Source organism: Eriocheir sinensis, unplaced genomic scaffold (assembly GCF_024679095.1).
Source record: "Eriocheir sinensis breed Jianghai 21 unplaced genomic scaffold, ASM2467909v1 Scaffold161, whole genome shotgun sequence".
Classification (NCBI taxonomy): Eukaryota; Metazoa; Arthropoda; class Malacostraca; order Decapoda; family Varunidae; genus Eriocheir; species Eriocheir sinensis.
In genome coordinates, this window is record NW_026110973.1 from 258,014 (window position 1) to 280,444 (window position 22,431).

The 22,431-nt window shown below is 38.0% G+C and overlaps 2 protein-coding genes across 2 annotated transcripts; one reads left to right on the plus strand and one right to left on the minus strand.

Moving 5' to 3' along the window:
- Positions 1-3,057: 3,057 nt before the first annotated feature.
- On the plus strand, positions 3,058-5,490 carry LOC126990393 (uncharacterized). The gene is made up of 3 exons (XM_050849014.1): positions 3,058-3,124; positions 3,570-4,762; positions 5,191-5,490. Exons 2-3 carry the CDS (start codon positions 3,587-3,589, stop codon positions 5,488-5,490), a joined length of 1,476 nt encoding a protein of 491 aa, XP_050704971.1. The 5' UTR covers positions 3,058-3,124; positions 3,570-3,586.
- A 10,481-nt stretch (positions 5,491-15,971) lies between these two features.
- On the minus strand, positions 15,972-18,524 carry LOC126990382 (uncharacterized). The gene is made up of 4 exons (XM_050849003.1): positions 18,370-18,524; positions 16,559-16,692; positions 16,343-16,378; positions 15,972-16,143 (listed from the first exon to the last, which is right to left on the minus strand). The coding sequence occupies exons 1-4, from the start codon at positions 18,468-18,470 to the stop codon at positions 16,055-16,057; spliced, it is 360 nt and encodes a 119-aa protein (XP_050704960.1). The 5' UTR covers positions 18,471-18,524; the 3' UTR covers positions 15,972-16,054.
- Positions 18,525-22,431: the final 3,907 nt, after the last annotated feature.

The following is a 22,431-nucleotide window of genomic DNA, read 5'->3' on the forward strand; positions in this document are numbered from 1 at the left end:
GGGGTTTTACACGGTCAGACATGTTGGCCAACACGTTTGACAACACGATGTTTGAGAGAATGTTTGAACGTGTGAAAGGGGTAAACATGTTGGACCAACGTGTTTGACGGATGTCTGATTGGGCCTGACTTTTGTGGGCGGAGCTTGCTCGGTGCATGTCCATGTTTGAACGTGTGAACGGTCATCAGTCTTAAACCGTTATACATACTCAAATCTCGCGGAGGTAACATCATATTTAACTGTGATAATGTGTAGAATAATTACATGGCTTGTATGCATTATACTTCAAACAACATATAACCCTAAACACTAAAATTACCAAACATACTTTGATTTTTTTGGATAAAAATCAACCTGTTTATGCTGTTTGACACTGAAAGTCAAAGTTCAGGGTGGCATCCACCCAAACTTTTCCTTTACTCTAAAACTGATTGATCTGGTATGGATGCCTGATTATAACATATAATGCCCGCATAAGTAAAAATAAAAATAATTAACTTTGGCTGGACCACTATATTAGTCAACTTACTCATTGTGTTACAAAGCATTTTAGCGCCAAACTTTGATCAATGTTCTGCCCCGCCTTAAATAACTGTGATGGTTCTGGTTTTGCTGAAATGTTTGAGTAAGATATGTTGGAGATGAATAAGTAATTGACCTCCACATTCAAACTACTCAGGAGTAAGAAAATCAAGGTCCAGAAACCATGAAGATAAATCCTGTTTATTCAAAGAACTACTTACAATGTACACTTACCCAATTCATTAGCAAGTAGAGGAGTTAGGCTGGGGAGGGAAGTTGTGAAATGCTGATTGCAGACTTTCTCCAATCCCCCTCCCCCTCCCCCAATTGGAAGGCAGCGTGACGTCATGGCATGCATAAGAAAGCTGTGTAACGAAACACACGAGAAAAAATAAATCCTGCCCCCGTCGGGGATTAAACCAGCGATCAACGAGGCGGGTATGCCCCGCCTTAACCACTCGGCCACGGAGACGCTCTTCTCATGAGGCGAGCTAGGTTAGAGTTGGTCATCAGGGCGGCCGGTCAGCTGCAATACAAAGGAAAGCCAGCGCAGAGTAAATAATTTATAAGAAATACTAAGCTTTGCAGATTCCTGTTCGTTAAGGTATGTCCTTAAGATACACCTCTACTTAGAGCAAGAGAGTTTCGATAAACAAGCTTTTAATCACTTACTTAACCGACGCGTCCTTGGCATCTTAAGTATAAACGTGAACGGGCTAAGTCCGAATTCTAACTTGACCGACGCGTCCTTCCCAGCAAACCAGCACCGTCGGCAGAAGGGCGCCCACCGTCAGCAAAATTTGTGACGTCAAATCGACGGAGGGCCTCCGTACTCCAACGACTTTAATTATCGTCTCCTGCAGTGACATGGTGTAAATGCGTGATGGGTAATGAATCCATCGGTCTTTCCAGAAACTGCAAACGACCATGGGCATAATAATGTGGCGCTCAGAGCGACAACCACGTAAGCGACATCGCGGTCAAAAATGAGATAATGATCGAATGAAATAAAGCAACTCTCGATCTATTTGGCGGTGTTTAGCATTTACATGTTTCTTATAAACTAAATACTCTAATTTCAATTTTAAAAAAGGGTATCTCAGGCGGAAACTACAACTTGAGTGAGTCCTCGGTGCTTACGTTTTCTTTAAAAAAGGAATGTGAGGCATGGCTCCGCGCCGAAATGTGACAACTCACACACCTCACTCCCACTGGACGTCCTGACACTATCACACAATATTATGAAAAACGGGGACCACCATCTTCTTCCTAAGGAAATTCTGCATCACATAAGCACTAATATAAAATAATCACGCGAGAAAAAATATATGAAAAGAAGCAATAATTAAAGTAGCGCATACACATTTTCTCCCACATTTTCAGCACCGCCTCTCCCTCGCGCAGATCATGAGGAAGGGACATTGGAGTTATAATACCACTCTACAGGAAGGATATATGTCTTAATAAAAATATAAGAACGATGATAGACTGCTTGCGGATAGGAGTAACTTCAACTGAATGCCATTAAACAATTCTTTGACTCATCGAGTCACGAAAGTTTTTAGTTAAAGACGAAAGATTTATACATTTAGAAGGGAACCCGAGATGGTTTCATCCATATATGGGTAAATGCGTTGTGTAAAACTGAATGAAAAATATGAAAGTGAATACCAAACAACTGCTGCCAATACGTAAATGAATAATAATTATGCATAATGACATGAAATCAGTTTGGTTCCATGTAGAACACAGCTACGAGCGCAAATCTCAGACATTTCGCGCCACTTTTGACTTGAATAGAAACTGTTACTCAAAAATTTATCGATAATCTGTAACAATAAAATAGCATATCAGTGCATATATTTATTTTATTAGGCTATTTTGTCATAAATCATCATTCATAGTACGATTTTTTAACTCAGTATTAATTGTTATGCTTTATTGCGCATAGCCTACTTTTGTTAGGCTATTATTTTTATTATTATTATTATTATTATTATTATTATTTTTATTATCATTATTATTATTAAGTATTATCATTATTATTTCAGCAACTTTCCCAAACATTACCTATGACCATTCAACACTGTTCCTACCCAACATCATGCATCACCACTTATCACCACTATCCTGTCATCATCCAGCATCACATCTTCTCACTATGACTCATCATCATCTATCATTATTCCTACCCACTATAACCCCTCTAGGGGGAAGACGAGAGTGGGGAAGGTGGGCGTGGGATGATGATACGTGACAAAATTACACAAAATTACACAATGTTACACTAATATTCAATATTTATTAGAAATTGTCAAGCAAATACTAAGTAACACATCTTCTTACTAAATTCTATCATATGGAGGTATTTCCTCATTACTAGTTTTTCGAGTATTTTAGCTTTGAATATGTCCGAGAAAACACAAAATCACGCATCGAAAATTCCATTTTGGGCACAAAAATCACATTGCTACTTTTGCGTCCTCACCATTAAAAAAATAGGTTGCACCTTGACAATTAGGCGTATTCAATCAACAGCCGCCATCAGTCATCGACGCGTCTCCAGCCTCCACTCCCCCACCGATGTCTCGGCCAGACCTGAGTAAGTATATGTTTGTCTGTCTCACTGTCTGTTACAAGTTCATGCTTCAGTGTTATTTAACCTGAGTATCTGAATGTCTATCTACCTTATAGTGTCAGTTAGCCGTACAATGTACATCATGTCAACCTCAGTACCCTCACAGTGCCAATAAACCTGACAGTAGCCTACTTGTCAGGTTCATAGTATCTGTCATCCTCACGGGCTCAAATCATCCTTACAATGCCAATTAACCTTATAACGCCTTTTCAATGACAAAAAAAACAAAAACAAAAAAACATGCAGTGTCTGATCATCACCACTAATGAACCTTTGTGTTATTCGACGTTGCGATGTCAACCTTATTATTGTTACCTATAAACCATGTGTGTGTGTGTGTGTGTGTGTGTGTGTGTGTGTGTGTGTGTTGTTTGTTTAAAATGTATTTATCATACAAATTTTTCCTCAGGTTATTGACGTGCAAAGATGTCGTCTGACGAGGCAGCTGAAGTTGATGCTGGCGGCGAGCGCGTCAGCCATGATGACAATAGTGACGGTGACGTGCCTGAACCTTCCCGTGGAAGAAAACGCACCAGGAATCCAGCAGTGTGGAAAAAAAATGTTGCAAAACACAAGAGAAATGTTGGTGAGGCTTACATCAGTGTGAAAACAAACAGACATGTAGCAGCCCGTGCTATTGGCCCTCCTTGTGCTGACGGGTGTTTTGACAGGGTAGGACGTGAAGGAATTCGAGCCATATTTGAAGCTTTTTGGGCACTAGGAGATTATGAACTCCAAAACGCCTATATTCAAAAACTGGTGAAGACTGTGCCCATCAAGCGAAAGCGTACACTGGCAGAAGTCAGCAGGCGTAGCCATACTTTTCTCTACAGTGTGATGATTAACGGTGCCTCACATAGTGTTTGCAAAAGAGGATTTGCCAGTATGCATGGCCTTAGTCTTAGCCGTGTTGAAAGTGCAAGCAAGAAAATGACGTTGACCGGAACCCTAATTGCAGATAAACGCGGAAGGCGAGTTCCTCAAAACAAAATCGTGGGGATGCAGGCGGATCGAGTCAGAGAACACATCAAACTTTTGCCTGCCATGTCGTGCCACTACAGTCGCTTCAAGGCTCCACACCGTCGCTACCTAGACTCGTCCCTTACCATCAAGAAACTCTATGATTCATACGTAGAATGGATGGAAAAGGAACACAGTAATGAACCGTTTGTCACCTTCAGCTACTACAGTGATGTCTTCACCAAGGAATTCAACATTTGCTTTGCACCTCCTGATTCTGACACCTGTACCACTTGTGATACTTTGAATGCTGCAATTAAGAATGATGCTGAAAACCTGGAGAAGGTAGCAGAACATCAAATGAATTTACAGGCACACAAGGCAGAAGCAGACGAAGCACAGAACCTTATGAAAATATGGAAAAATAATGATGATGATGATGTTCGTGCAGTTGCTGTAGACCTCCAACAAACTCTCCCAACACCTCGCTTGTCAGCTGGAATCTCTTACTACAAACGCAAAATGTGGACTTATAACTTGTGCATATTTAATTTGAAAACAGAAAAATCAACCATGTATGTGTGGAATGAAAGTGTAGCTAAGCGTGGTTCTGTGGAGATTGCTAGTTGCTTAAAGGACTGGGTGTTTCGTGAATATGCTAAATGTGCTATTTAAAAACTAGTTGTGTTTTCTGATAACTGTGGAGGACAAAATAAGAACATAAACATGGTCCTCAACTATCTCCATGAGTTGCATTGTGGGCGAATACAGGACATCAAACACATCTTTTTGGTGCCAGGACATACATTCATGGGTTGTGACAGGTCCTTTGGGCTTATTGAAAACGCCTGAAACGACATGGCAATGTGGTGCTTCCTCGTGATTACTGCAGTGTTATGAAAAGTGCTGCCTCTACTTTCACGGTTGAAGAAATGGACCAGTCAAAGTTCCTGAATTTAGACCTGCTGAAGACGATGGTAACGAGGAGGAGAGCTACAGCTTCAACATTCAAGAACGCAAAGATGATCATTCTCAACTCGGAGTACAAAGAGGGTTATGTTCTTCTGCAGGATTATGATGCCACTAACTTCACCAACGCCACAAGAATGCGCCTCATGCCAGGAAGAGATCCATACAGTCCCAACAACTTCAACCTCAGTACCATACAGTTGACTCCCAAATATGACCGTCCTCTCAGACTTGATCAGGAGAAAGTGGCAGATATCAGGTCACTGTATCCACTTCTGAGTGTTGCTGAACAACAGTTTTATGAGAACATCTTCCAGAATCAAGAAGATAATCAAATAGATGCCTCTAATAACGATGAAGATCATGTTGACAACTACACACTGGACTACCATAAGGAATAAAAATAAACATTTGTGTATGGTTTTGTTTTCATAATACTAGAAAGTAGTGCAACACAATGTGAGGAAACAAATTATTGCAATATATTGTAGCATAATAATAATTATTATGCTACAATATATTGCAATAATCGATGTGACTGCATTTTAAGTGTATGCTGGTGTAAATTATTTTTTCTACACACACACACACACACACACACACACACACACACACACGTACAGGGGAATAACGAACTTTTGAGTCTCTCTCTCTCTCTCTCTCTCTCTCTCTCTCTCTCTCTCTCTCTCTCTCTCTCTCTCAGAGAGTATGTCTTTTTTTTTGTCTTTATCTCTCTCTCTCTCTCTCTCTCTCTCTCTCTCTCTCTCTCTCTCTCTCTCTCTCTCTCTCTCTCTCTCTCAGTTGATAGGTTTTTTTTTTTCACTGATCATTGACTGATGTTGAGACACTGACTTATTAGTATTAATATTACTATTATTTATTTTCTCGAATTTATTTTTGTATTCAGTTCTCGGGTCTTACTACTGATATTAAAATCTTTATAGTTTCATCAATTATTATTATTTTTCCGCCTGTGACTATAAGAGGTACCAAGAGATTTTCTAATAAAACTCGGTTACTAAGTTGTATTTGTTTTTTCCTCATAATTATGACATCCTGGTTAATGACCACGTAACAGAGTAACTGCAAGGTTTATGAATAATTATATGAAGCAGGATTAGCTACTTATGTAACTGTTGAGCGCCAAAGAAGATGATGTGGTGTGAGGCGTCGAGCCTATGTTGATTGGTTGGGTTAAAGAAAAAAAAAACTGCAACTGGCAACAATCGAGATGTAGGACGCCGCGGCCTTGAAATCCCAGCCATCAATCATGACTCACTCAGTGTTCACTTGTCAGTTGTGTTGGTGGCAGTGCACGGGAATATTTTCGAGATCCACCCACAAGCAATAAAACTGTGAACTGCAAGGCTGGGTGAAGCGCTGATCATGCTCAACCATAAGAAGTGTCTTGTCTTGGTATGCCGCCTATACACACTTGCACACGTGTGTATTGTACACCCGCACTCAGCACATTAAGTAAAGACATACTGATAATAATCCTTGCTTGGAAGCAAAAGAATTTAAGGGAAATAAAAGTGATTTGTTGAGCTGACTTTATAGAGCAGTACTTGCGGCGACATTTCTGTGATGACTATCTTGATCAGATACAATGGCGCTACAAAACATCTCGGGCGTCACCAAACAAACATAACAAAATATTAATGCATTGGTAAGTTTGAAGTAGTTAGTAATGCAGTGTTTTATGAGCGTATTAGCCATGAGACATCTACGAGTATACCTACACTCCATCGTATAGTATAATCGCCGCATAATGCTACGTCTTCGGTCCTTGGCGCCAAGCCGCCGACTGTATTATTCTTTCACCTGGTATTATCAAGACAGTCACATAATACTGAGTATACCTAGCATGACTGTGATGCGAAAATTTATTAATACTGGTAGGGAAGTGGTGAAGAGATGGGTGGGTAGTAGTAGTAGTAGTCTATAGTAGTAGTAGTAGTAGCAGCAGCAGCAGCAGCAGCAGCAGCAGTAGTAGTAGTAGTAGTAGTAGTAGGCTTCTTTATAGCCATTAAATATTCAATATTTTACGTTGGCAACGTATGCCATAGACGGACAACCTACTATTCTCTACTGACTCAATGAATCATGCACATGGCATTATTAGCTTTTAAATGACACACAATTGCATGTTCCGCAACTTCAAAGCTATTTTTCTCGTTTTTGTTGTTTTGGCGCTTACGTGGTTGTCGCTCCGGGCGCCAGATATAGTATATACACTTATGTACACACACACACACACACACACACACACACACACACACAGCACAATTAACATTCACCAGTGACGTGAATCCCTCTTCGATTGATTTTTTTTGTAAATCAAGCATTGTGTTATCATTATTAATATATGTAAATTAAAATGAACTTGGGTACTACGTGGAGTGCTATACCCATAATGTGATGCGAAAAAAAAAGTCGGGTGATGTGTTCCCTGCATGCCGCCGCGACACGAGTCAGTGTGCACCAAAGAGACTATACACGAAGAGATAGTGGTATGTGGTAATTCCTCGGGCGTGCGGAAGTAGCGCCATCTATTGCAGCCCACCAAAAACGTCATTTTTTAGGGGTAGCTTTACTATTTTTAAAGTACCTGCCACAGCACCCTACCCTGCCTTTATTTGTTATTTTCATTATTGTAAAATGATTTACGAATGGGGTAAAGAAAAATATATTTGCTCTTATGTTTTATTAATATTATTTACACTATATCAATTTGTTATTTTGGGAAAATATAATGTGTAGAAAGCATTTTCTAAGTATATATATATATATATATATATATATATATATATATATATATATATATATATATATATATATATATATATATATATATATATATATATATATATATATATATATATATATATATATATATAGTATGTGTGTGTAGCAAATATATCCAGTGCTTCAAATACAAGCAAAGCATACAACATTCTATGATTACTACAATGCCTTTGAAACATGCTCTTAGCTGAGTAAAAATATCATACTGCCACATAATGGCAAGCAGCATTGTGCACTGTTTGGCAGGGCAGATAACAAAAGCTAAGCATTACAACTGAAATAAACAATGGCAGACACCCAAAGCTTGTTAACTGGACATGATCTGATTTATAACTGAAATAAACAATGGCAGACACCCAAAGCTTGTTAACTGAACATGATCTGATTTATAACAGGCAAAATCTACTATGGTGTATTACATGCAATAACAACTGTATAAAAGTTGCAAGGCACATCAATATAAAAGCATCATAAGGCATGCTGACATACATGATGGAGGATATCAAGAAGGTAACACATGAGTTGTCTTAAATGGAATGCAATAACTTGGTGGTCCTGGGAGACAGCTGGGCATGGAAGTAAAAATGGAATGTAGGACACAGTATGATCTCACAAGCTCTGACCTTGGCATCAGCCAGTGTCCTGAAGATATTAAGCTCAGTAGGCACAACTATGCAGTGGAGGCACATATTATGATGAAAGCAAATGAGACAAAAACCGGCAACTAATAGTGTAAGAAAATAGCAGGAAAGTTATGCTGCAGTATGTGACATACCAAATTACAGGGCAGAGAGTGATTTGTTTTTCAAGGGCTACATCAGTAAACAAGTAGCATTTATTGCAGGAACAGTAAAACAATATTTGTTTTTTAGCACACATTAAAGTTGGATGTAACAAAATCATTTGAAATGAAACTCCTTAAACTAGCCAATTCAACAAACCACTCTGTCTCCCCCCAAAAATAAGCATTATTTTTCACAAGGTTTACAAGGCATTAGTCAAGAATATCAACTGGCATTATATTTTGTAAAAAAAAAAAATAATAATAAATAAATAAATAAATAAATAAATAAATAAATAAATAAAAATAAAATAAAAATAAAATAAATAAATAAATATATATATATATATATATATATATATATATATATATATATATATATATATATATATATATATATATATATATATATATATATCTATCTGTTTATATATATATATATGTGATTATATCATATAAAGCAGAAAAATCATAACATGCTATAGTACAAACACGATTACTCCTGGACGCCATCAATGATGCCAGCCATGTGATGAAATTATATGCTGTATTTCACATCATGAAACCCATGCAGCCAAGTGTCACTGCAGCACATATTAGGTAAGGCAGACACCAAAAGCTTGTTACCTGAACAAGATAAATTATAACAGGCAAAATCCACAATAAAGCATTGCATACTGTTTGGCAGGGCAGAGAACAAAAGTTTCCAAGCATTACACCTGAAATAAACAATGGCAGACATCCAAAGCTTGTGAGCTGAACAAGATCTGATTTATAACAGGCAAAACCAGCAATGGTGCGTTACATGCAATATCTGGCAGGGCAGATAAATAATTCCTTGCATTACAACTGGAAAGAAAGTGGCAGACATCCAAAGCTTTGTTAAATGAACAAGATCTGACTTATAACAGGCAAAACCAGCAATGGTGCATTACATGCAATATCTGGCAGGGCAGATAAATAATTCCTTGCATTACAACTGGAAAGAAAGTGGCAGACATCCAAAGCTTTGTTAAATGAACAAGATCTGACTTATAACAGGCAAAACCAACAATGGTGTATTATTTGCAATATTTAGCAAAGTATATGAAAAAAATTTCTTGGCATAACAAAAGCAACACCAAATAATGGCAAACATCCAAAGAGTGGTAGCATGGTGATAATTTCTGAAAACAAAATAACATCAAAATCAATTAATAAATTTATTATACCAATTAATACCAAAAACATTTGTTCAACATGCTGCAAGAAATTAGGGAGCAGACCTCATGCACATGCAGGATAGATTTTCAGCTTCAGAGATAGGCAAAGCAGGCAATATATGATTATTATGTTGCAATAGACAATGAAAAAGCATTGATGCATTAAGCTAGAAAAAAATCACTTGAAGAAAACATAAGGCACAAAACCCCATCCCCAGCTGGCGTACATGCACACCATTCTGTTACCATCATGCACACTATCAATCCTGAAGACTGAAATATTATGCTGTAAAAGAAACTTATAAATATCATGAGTAAATTTATATCCCTAATTATTGTTATTACTAATGCTGCAATTTAATTAATTTCCTATTTTTTTTCATTTTGGGATGGGTCTGCTCCCTATTCCTCCATTTTAGTTTGTAGTATATCCTTAATTTTATGTAGATGAGGTGAATGTTTTCAGTTAGCTGGGTGGAACACAGGTGCAGAGGACTTAGAAATTCATGATTATTTAATTTAGACAAGAGCATTTGGGAGACTCTAGTGCCCAACATTGCCTTCTCCAGTGTTGCCTGGAGATTGGCTTCAACTTCATGAAAGTGTTTAAAAACACTATCACTGGGCACAGAGAGTCCCCCAAATGGAATATCTGGATTGTTAGAAAAGGCTTTAAAATAACAAAATAAATTTCTGTTGTCAAGTTGTTGTTTTACATCCAACAGATGCTCCCTGCAATGTTGACAATTATGTTTTTTCAAAAAAAATTTACAAGTCCAGCCAACTACATAAAACAAAGCATTGACCTCAGCAGGTGGCATGCTTGCTACTGACTCCTCATTGTCCGAGTCAGTATCTGAAGGGGGCAAATCTGCATCACAGTTTGAGGTTACGTCAAGGAAGTATGACTCATCCGCCTTACAGTTACTTGTCTGGGGAACTTGTGAATAATAATTGGTCATTACTGACTTGAGGCCCTTCATAAAATTGTAGGCAGTGGGATGGTCACAGTTCCCAAATCTAACCCTCAGTCTGGCAAACAGATTTTCAAGACAGTCCTGATTTAATCGCCGAGTGAGGAGGTACTTTACTTGATAACTCTGCAGATCTTGCCACAGAGCATCAAGTGCTGTCAAGTTGATGAGCCAGCCATTTACACAGTGAATGCGTACATGAGGTGGAGCACAGACCTTTAATGACAACAAGTAATCTTTAGTCTCTTTTATGATTTTCATATGACATGAATTTGAAGTAATGGCAGTAAGGGCATCTTTATAATTATAAATGGATGAACTATTGAAACAATCAAACAAAATGTCCACCTTATCTATGAATTCTGCAGTATAGATGGCTTTCTGTGGTAGCATTCCTGATGTTGAATGAACGAGAATTCCTGCCGCCGCAGTATGACTGATCACTTGGGCAGCAAGATTGACACGCATTTTTGAAAAGCCTTCACCACACATATGTTTGCTGCTCAATTTAGGAGCAAGTCTAATACTTTGTTGCTGATCTTTTTCAAAAAACTTTTTTATGTGATCCCATGAAATTTTATTTTCTCCAATTTTAATATCATATTTGAGAAGTGTGTTCCTCAGGCTTTTCAAAAGATGTGGAGAATCAAAAAAAAAGTGAACCTTCTCACCATCGACTGTAAAGGAAGGATTTTCAGTTGTCATGCCAAGAGTCTGGAACAAGGAACGATGCACTCCCTCTTGATCACAAACTGTAAACATAACTGTGTCCCGTGTCCTTGACTTTTTTTATTGCTGTTTCATACAGTTCCCTGATTTTACAAGTTTTAATCCCTCCCGAATAAAAGAAACATCCTAAAACAAGTTTCCATTTTTTCAATAAGCCCTTAACCATGAACACGAGTGCATGATTTGCTGGTTTCAAACTCTTCCCATGCTCTCCGAAATCCTCCCTTCCTATGATAGAATCAGAGGCTTTGTCAAAATGCAATGATTCTTTAATACTCATGGCATCAAATGCAATCCCACAAAGTGTCTCTTCTTTTGACAAAGCCTGTGCTCTTTTCTTCAGGGCTGTCAGAGTCTGTTTGCTCCAGCCAACATTTAGTGAAATACCCCTGAGCCATGAGTGAAGTGTTGAAACTGAAGGCAAATGAAATACTGTGCTGAGAAATCGATAAGCCTTTGGACTTTGATAGTACAAGGCCAGAGCAAACCTCCTCTCTTGTACCCCATATCTCCTACCAGGCTTAGATCTTGCAGCATGTTGAACCTGTCCTTTGAAAAAATCCACCACTTTTGGATCTAGGAAATTGCTGGCTTTGGCCAAAAACTGCCCAGGAGTGGTAATGGCCTGAGCTTTGAGCTGCCTCACCTGCCGGCGCAGACGGCAGACCGTCTTCTGCAACAATTGCAGTTTTGATGTCTCTGAAAATGCATACACCAATATTAAAAGTTAAATTTCACAGCACTCTTCTCACAATTCTAAATAATAAAATATGTGCATGTTAATGCATTATTATTGCTATTAGGACAGTGAATCCAAGCAATGACATTTTATCTGCACGCCAGCTTAGACTGGAAAGGCTTTAGTTAGATTACCTGACAAGAGTAGTATTTCCAGATGGGGGAGAGGGTACAACTGGAGACTTGACAGAAATAATATCAAGATCTACAAGCACTGATTATCCATATACATCTCTGGTGTTCAATCTCTACTGAAACATACATCAAAATGGTGCCACACTAAAAATCTAAAAATTCTCTGTTTCTGCAATGTTAGTCCTACCCAAATCCTGCCTGCTGTCTAACTTTCCTTTTCACAATTATAATCCATTAAACTGGTGGTCTCCGGGATGTGCCACTTTACCCAACAAACTAATCCTATTAACCATTTGAACACTTGCATAGATCATAATTCAATTATTATCCCAGCTCTTCCACATGTCCATCCAGTGTAATGTGGGTGATGTGGAATGGTTCAGCCTCATGTCTTCCATGCATACATTAAGTTTAGAGAATAATACTGTTCCTTGTAGCTCCCATTTCCCTGATACTCACGACTATCCCTTTAAGAATAACGTATGAAGAATCACATTTTTTGGTTTCATAATACAAGGAAAAGCCTGAGTATGTGATTAAAGATGGGATATTAAATAGCAGGGATACTGACCTCATTTCTAGGGTGCTGCCATGTTTGGGAGTGAATGGTAAACATGATCACATCAGTAGCATGGACAAATGTTTGTTAGTGGCACTTCAGGGTTATGCTACCTCTTCAAAGCTTGACCAGTCATGGTTTAAAGTGGAACAGGATAAAAAAGAGACAGGCAGGTATTTGTGGACACTACTGTTACTATCAATTGCCAGCCTATGGCAAAATTAGAACCTATGCTATCAAGAACATAAGACCTATGTTCTGATCACTCACTACTGCCATAAGAATATAATAAACAGTTTAAATGTCATTCAAAATATCAACCTTTTTACATATATTTTCTTAAGATATGTACTGGTGTAAAAGTTACATATTGAACTCAATTTGTATGCAGGGATGTGAGGTATATTGTTAAGCTGTAATGTTTCCAACACATTAAATGTGGTCATAACAACACTGAACAGTAACTAGAGGATAAATTATCACTGAGCACAAGAGGTTGCTTACTGTATTTTGGTGAGCTTGATGGCCGAGTCGGGTTTCCTCCAACCCCTTCAGTTTCACACCCTGTTGAGAGGCAATTTCTCAATCACAGTGAAAAATGGATGCAAATGGTCACTAAAACTAATTATTATACTTGGCGTCACAAATTTTGGCACAGAATTTAGAGAAGGACTACCAGACTTGGCGTGAATCTCTGTTGAGGTAAATGATCCCCTTCACTCATTGGGCTATATGTACATTGTTTTAATGTGCATCATTGTTACGTTAAACGATGATGATGCTGATGATGTATTATTGTCTTTTTTTGTCATTTTATAGGGCAGGACTACTAAAAGTAAGGCTATTAGCATCAACTTTCTCTTTAAATCAGCATTGCTATCAGCTATATGTACAGTTATTCTTATAACTACTCTTCCTGCTGATAATGGAGATGCATGTCAGGATTAAGCATCACATACAAGGAAAGAATTGTTATATAGGGAAACAGGGAACTTTTAGGTTCATATAATGGACAAGGTTTGTTATACACAAAAAAAAATTGGATGCTTCAGATGTTAAAGATTTTGGGATATAACATCACTCCCCTCCTCCAAATTGGTTCTTTAAAGCAAGGGTTGACTATGGCTGATTATTTTTTGCGGCAGGTTTCATGACACTTCTTTTAATGCAAAGCATCTGGAAATTAATGATTATTACGAAATACGTCTCATGAGTAGCTACTAAACTTGACAGCCTGAAAGGATGCACCATCAAAGACTGTAAAGGACAAATGTATGATATACAAAATAACATGGTTCTGTGAAAAAAAAGAAAAAAAAATATGACAATCAATATCAAATCATTTCAGGATACATAAATTAGCAGTTATATGAAGGAATTCTACAACTCTCCCGGGATGCCTAAGTTAAATAAGTGAGGGAATTTAATTTTTTCCTTTTGTTTGTGTAAAATGATGCGGACATATGCATGCCTAATGTGATGAGTATAAATTTATATGATGGTGAAATATCATCCACAAGGTAGGATGGTCCACGCTCAAATGCTGATTCAAACTATCAACCACATTTCATTAATAGCTGCAATTTCCTTGAACCAACCAAACATTCTGTGAGAAAGTACTATTTTTAATGATTTTGTTGCAATGCTGTGGTGGTCTGTTATACAGCTTTTTCATCAATGCAGAGGAGTTATTCCCTCTCCCTCGGCTTCAGAGGAGCATGATGGCGTGCTGCTCTTGCATGATTTTGTGGAGTTATAATTAGATTAACAACACAACAGTCAATAAAAACTAATAGTATTCATACCAAAATCAGCACATGGAGCTGGTGCAGTGCAATGGGAGCACACTCATCAGTGTCAGGCTGCAGCTCATTATTTTCATGTGTGGCTTGGGGGACACTGAGCAGCTGTGTGTGGGGTTGGATAATGCCACATTCCTCTGGGGGTGGCTGAGTTCTGTTCAGCTCCACTCGTGGTCTCTTTCTTGGACTCTCCTCTTCGGCTGCCACATTCTCTTGGGTATTACCGAAACCTGTGTTCGGATCTGTTGGGATGTGGTTTTGTTAGATGTGGAATAATATTCGACAGCGAAACATGGAAGGAAACGGAAGAGTATGTCCACATGGTAAAATACAGAGATGAGAATTGCCAAGTGGGTTTGTTGGTGTACCCGGGAATTAAGAGGCCAGGTGATGTTATGATCATGAAGGAAGAGTTATGGGGTATGATATGAACTGACTTCATTAGTTAAGTGATTAGAAGAGGTATATTGAAATTTTTTGGATACTGAAAGGATGTACGTATGGGGACAACTGGGTGAGAAGGGAGAGAGATGCAGATTTTGATGATGTATAGCTAGTTACACCAATGAACACTTAGGACATACACATTCACAAAGGCCACAACTTTGGCTGCTAAACGGAAAAGCACTAGATTTAAAGTCCTAGGACACTGAAGGGATTAATAATAAGAAAAGCAATAATAATAAATGAGTATAGCTAAATATAGTTATGATATTTTTGTTTATGTTACTATTAGTATTAGAAATTTTAAACACTAATGATATATTAATATAAATATTGATAAATCAATGAAAATTAATACATTAATTGTATTAATACTACCACTAGTAATATTAACACTGCACCTAAAAGACTGAGCAAAACACTGAATCTGAAATAAAACGATAAATGAGCTGTCTCTGTCTGAAAGTTATGTGAAGCTTGCTCCATGCACCGTGATAGGAATGGCATGGATGTAGCCAGGTTGCTGAGATACTTATGGTCACCAACCACTTGTAAGGCACCAATTTGTGTTGGAAGCATTGGCGGCCAACATCAGAACGAGTGATTCATCATAATGCAAGATTACCAGGAAAAAACATGAAGTAAAGGATGTCAGTGACACAGACAACATTAAATTGCAAACTTGAAAATCACCAAAGTATGAAGATAAAGTAAAACAACAACAATAATAATGAGCATGGCAAAATATTAATGGCTTATTACAATGTAAAGTAATTACCATAATTAATTTTCACTAACCATAATGTGGCAGCACAATCTGTGTAGAGGAGAGTTCCAACTCCACTGGCTCCAAGTCAATGGCGGCTGCATTGTGGGATGATGCTGAGGTAAGCAAATCAATCAAAAGTAAGTGATAATGATTACAAAACTACTATTTGTTCTTATCTGTCAGGTGAATACACTCAACCCATCAAGTGTGGAAATCTAACTTTTGTTCAATGCATCAAGGTTTCTTTCACCATTAGTCTATTACCAACTCATGCATTGCATTTGGTACACAAGAAAATGTTGTGACTATTACCCGGGAACCCAGTGGGTGGTTGCTCCTCATGGCCATCTGCAAAATAGATAATGGGTATAAGTATTACATTTACTAACAAACACACACACACACACACACATGAGAGAGAGAGAGAGAGAGAGAGAGAGAGAGAGAGAGAGAGAGAGAGAGAGAGAGAGAGAGAGAGAGAGAGATTAAGAAAGTCATAAATAAGGAGCATGCATAACTTCGTCTTACCTGTGTGACGTGGGGTTGCAGTCGGCAGCAGCTGGCCCTTGCTGCCAAAATGAACCCCATCAAAGTGGTCACTACAGATGGCTTGAGTATGCTTTTGAAAGCCAATTTTCAAGGCTTTCACCCACTGGAGGCACCTGCAGTAAAAACATGGTAATTTTAACTAATTATTGTTAATCAATACAAAATGTAATGTAATGAAAGAAAGCAACAGACCTTAAAAATTATATAATTTTAACCCTTAGACAGCAGTGGAAATATACATAGACAGTCCTAAATTCAGTCTGTCAGTTTTGAATGGCAGAAATATAACAACACTTAGAGATTGCGGTAGGATCTATAGTAGACGATACAAAAAAATATATACGTATTATGCAGGGTAACTATATATATATATTTATGCTACGGTCCTAAGGTCGGCAATGACTATATGTATAGAGTATAGACCATTCCTTTTTGGGGAGCTACTCCTCAAACACCGCTGTCTTCTAAGGGTTAATATGAAAATAATACTGGCTGCAATGCAATACCTGTTTATAATGAATGGATATGTTTGACTTTGGTACCCCTTACAAAATTCAATTTGAAACAAACTGAAAAAACAAACATATTTTACATATAGATTGTTTTCAAAACATTTATGATGCAATGCAGGGCAAATTTAAACAGACTGCTCTTTCCTTTGCTAGTGAAATATTTGTGTTTTGTCTTTCCATTATCATAATGTATTTAGTCCAAGGCAACTTCAAGTATACCTGTATATGTTGGGTTTAAATGAAATCATCAATCTGCATATAAAAAAAAAAAAAACTGACTAATCTTGTATTGCCAAATATATACCTGTCCTTAGCAAACCTTGATGAAAGGCCCCAGTAGTTAGAATGTATCTGAGTAAGGATCGAGGAGGCCTCTTGTGAATTAGCTCAGTAATAAGACGGTGTCATCTAACAGTACTTCGGCATATGAATATGAGTCAATGTCACATAATAATTTACTTCTGACTATGCATCAAGTAAAGTGCAGCTTTTCAGATTTTGATAATACTGAATGAATTGCAGCCATATCTCACACAAAGTTAATATTCACACATTATAATCTCTACATCTTGTAATTTTGAATCTTTTGACACACACACACACACACACACATATATATATATATATATATATATATATATATATATATATATATATATATATATATATATATATATATATATATATATATATATATATATATATGTATAGTATATTGCATTTTGGCAGCGAGGCAAGGTTAGGTAAATTTCTGAAATGTAATATGCTTCCCACTTCTTGTCACTGGCAATCAACGGTTAAGTCAGCGGGTCAACTCCAGCAACAGTTTGCCTTCGTCATGATTTTGTGAGGGGTTAGGGGTTTCTTCTTCCTAATTTAACTGTAATGTGAGGAGATAACTTTGGCCAAGCCTGTTCTGACCTCTTACCCAACCAGGCCTGTGGCCGGCTGCATCGATGCATTGAAAAAGTAACTTCACTGCTCAGTATAATACATAAATCGGTCCATAAATCTTTCACGTCAACATAAAAATCTAAGGGTTGAAAAAAAATCATAGACCTTTAAGATAAGGACGGCTATAAGTAGGTGCCTTGCATTATCTTGAAGAACAGTCACCCCAGTGTTGTCTGAAGGGATCTGTGGACTGCTTGAATGGCTTATGTACAATATACATTACGTATTTCGCTTGCCTTCAGAGCACTGTTGTCTAGTTGCTCGCAGAAATTCATTATTTTGCTGAAGTTATAAGTCAGAATTTCCACATATAACTTCACTTACCTTCTGGCATCCTTTGGGAATAAATGGAGCTTCACACCAGGGTGTGTTCTCCGTTTCTTCCCACAAACACAGCAGGCCGCACATTTGAGATTTGGAGCCATGGCGGGTAGTTACACGAGGGGCCGGTGTGTTGATATTTGAATGACGGCAGCGTTGCCGTCGATCTGAGAAAGACGTCTGGAAGTAGCGCTATAATAACCAGTATTATCAGTTAGCCCAAGATAATCTTATCCACCCACTCTTTCCCCCTACAAACCAATAAATCTATGTAAATAATTACTGGAGGAATTAAGTCAGCGTGCTGCTAAAACACTGAGGTTGAGAGAAAAAAACATGTTTTGAAAGAAAGGCAGTTGGGCTACAACCTCGGTTCATTCCTGTGTGTATACAGACAGTTAAAACACATAAAGCACATATATCCACTGCTAACCTCCCACAAATGCAGATAAAGTAATATAACCACGGTACAATAATATAGCATTACTAACATGACATGCAGTCAGGCTATATCTACCTGATAAATATATTTAGTTCTTACTGTTCATTTTAGTATTTTTCTTTCTTTGTTTTTTTTTTATTTAAAATGGGAAATAACCAAACTGAAGACAAAAGTAGCAACATTTGCTGCTTCATCCCATATAGCAACACTGCTGATGGGTACTGGGGTTAGGGGGGTGGGTGTCTGGAGGGGGGGAGGCGCCTGGATGTAAACAACGCTGCACCTGCGCCATCTGTTGCAACCGACATACACCACCACCCGCCCACGGTCTCCCATAGAGGCCCCCTCTCCTGTTCTATAGTCTCCTTGGTGTGCACTGTGCCGTCGGGGGCAGCGGGTGTGAGACGTGCGTGTTTCTGTGCAATGTAAATTCGTTGTTATAATATTTATTAATATAATAGCCTACTGCATAGTGTAAGTGCATAATGCTTTTTTATTAGTTTCCAGAATGTGTCCGTAGTCATATGATTGCGCATAGCCTACTGCCTAGTGTAAGTGTATATAGCTTTTTTATTAATTTCCAGAACGTGTCCATGGCCATATGAGTAGACATAGCCTACTGCATAGTGTAAATGCATAATGTTTTTTTTATGAGTAGGCATAGCCTAATGCATAATGTAAGTCCATAACGCTTTTCTTTAATTAATTTCCAGAACGTGTCCGTGGGCATATGAGTAGACATAGCCTACTGCATAATGTATGTGTATAATGCTTTTTTTTTTTTAATAATTTCCAGAACGTGTTCGTGGGCATAGGAGTAGGCATAGCCTACTGCATAGTGTATATGCATAATGCTTTTTTTGTATTATTAGTTTCCAGAACGTGTCCGTGGGCATAGGAGTACGCATACCCTACTACATAGTGTAAATGCATAATGCTTTTTCTATGGGTAGGCATAGCCTACTGCATAGTGTAAGTGCATATTTTTTTATTATTAATTTCCAGAACGTGTCCGTGGGCCTAGGAGTACGCATAGCCTACTGCATAATGTAACTACATAATGATTTTTATTATTTATTATTTTTTTTATTAACTACAGGACTTCGCAACATACTTATGACTAATTTTCAGGATGGTAGCAGCTAACAGCGATATAAAAGTAACAATTTTATACGGACTAATTAAGAATTTAGATTTTATATATTTATTTATTTATCTATTTATGTATTTATATTTTTTACTTAAAGTAGCCTACCTACATGTAGCTTACTGTCAATGACTAGGATTTCTGTGTTCAAATTATGGGCCGGAGGACCAAAACAAGTTCAGGTAGTGGAATAATTACGAATGAGCAGCAGTTACATAACGGTTGTTGTATAGTTCATGCATCATTTGTGGGAAAGATAATTGAGCCAGAATAATACGGAATTGGTAAATTAGAAGGGAGCTATATAGCTGATATATCATCATATGTAATATAGATTTGAATGGTTTGACATATATGTATGTTGCACGATGAATATATGTATGGGAACAAATTTACTTGAAGTTGTAATGACAACTACCTCAAACTATTACAGGTGTCTATATTTTTTTGTTAAGACCATTATATTTTGCTGTTGTAATTAAATCATTCATAAATTCAAAGTGGACAATGACGTTTCATTATATGCTGTTATACTATTCAAGATTCTTTCTTAGTTTGATTTGCATGTGACATGCAAAAAGTAATTTTGTCACGTGGTATAATTTCTCATGCAATTTTTTTTTATTGGTTTAGTTAAGTAACTCGTCTAGAATTATAGTTATAATTTCAGTCGTTGCAATACATTTATTTCTTATGTCCTTATGCCAGTGTGGCTTGTGGTAAAAGTGAAGGGCGATGTGTGGTGAGTGGGGGCTGGGACTAGCATATTATATATGATCGGCATATGGGAGACATATGACCGGCATACTACGTCGGGCTTCCGGTAAAACGATGAGCAAAAGGGACATCGGACCGACGGAGTTTTGCACCGTCGGGCCGCCGCAACAACACACGTCGGCCCGAGGGAGGGCCGACGTACTTGTGTTTGCTGGGAATTGTCATCTTAAGTAACGTGAACGGGCTCAGTCCCAATTCATACGTGACCGATGCGTCCTTGTCATCTTAACCCTTAAACTGCCTGAGGTCTAAATGCCGGATATTTTTCCTTCGCGAGTTAATATTAACATTATAATAAAAAGCGGAATTATAAATCTAATAGTATGTCATCAATGAGAAAAATGTAATCTGATGTATTACAGCAGCTCAGAGTAGTACATGAATAAGTATAGCAAATAATAGGCTCTAAAAATTCGCGCGCTTTCCAAATCGCGGGAAAAGTGACACGTGTAGAATGATAAGTTAGGTCTCTCTCTCTCTCTCTCTCTCTCTCTCTCTCTCTCTCTCTCTCTCTCTCTCTCTCTCTCTCTCTCCCCGGGCTGGGCCACATATAATAAAAGCTTACTGCCACACTGTGATAAAGATAAACGTTCAACAAAATACCGATGTTTTCACACACACACACACACACACACACACACACACACACATAGGGAGGAGGGGGGGTGATAAGTTAGACTTCTCTCTCTCTCTCTCTCTCTCTCTCTCTCTCTCTCTCTCTCTCTCTCTCTCTCTCTCTCTCTCTCTCTGTATTTGTTTGTTTGCTTTTTTTCTCTCTGCATTTCTTTGTTTTTCCTCTCTCTCTCTCTCTCTCTCTCTCTCTCTCTCTCTCTCTCTCTCTCTCTCTCTCTCTCTCTCTCAATGCATGTATACGCATAGACGTGTGACGAGGGCCCCCACGTCTTTTTGTATTTTATAAACTTTCAGTCTCTTCATAACTCCTTTTCCATCGTTGGACTGTTCTTTACTGATCCTCATCATCTCGGCTATTTTCTTTGTTGACATGTCAGCATTGGCCAAATCATCGACAGTTGTCTCCTTTCTGCCAGGAAGCGCCGCTGTGCCGTGTGCAAAATGGCGTCGTGTGCATTCAACCGCCAGTCATGGTCAAGCGAGCGTTTGTGAAGGCATGTTATTATATCATTATTTAGGATGATTAAAATGACACATAAATGACTGATTTCATTTCAATTACAATGTTCTCATGATTTGAGTATAACCATGGCAAATATATATTATTTACTTTCAATCTCTACATAACGAAGAATTTATGTTGTCTAATTTCCAAGTGAACGATATTCTGCTTGTCAAAAAGTTTCGTCCGTTACTTGTAAAACGACGTGGTTTCATGGTTCTTTTTCTATTTAAAGTGTATATAGTTGATTGACAATAATAATTAGCATTAACAGTGATAGGATGTGCCTCAACATAAGATTTGAAACGAATTTGAAAGCTTGCCATAATCTAGTTCGTGAACGAAAATAGACGAAGTAACGGTTCCCGCCATGGGACGGACAGAGAGAGAGAGAGAGAGAGAGAGAGAGAGAGAGAGAGAGAGAGAGAGAGCATCCACAGATTCATCCAGCCAACCAGCCAGCCAGTCAGCTAGACAGACTGACAGAATATTCATGTTCCTGTCAGCAAAAAAGTCACGCTACCGTTCTTGGGGTAACGTTTGGGAGGTGGGGGGGGCGGGTCA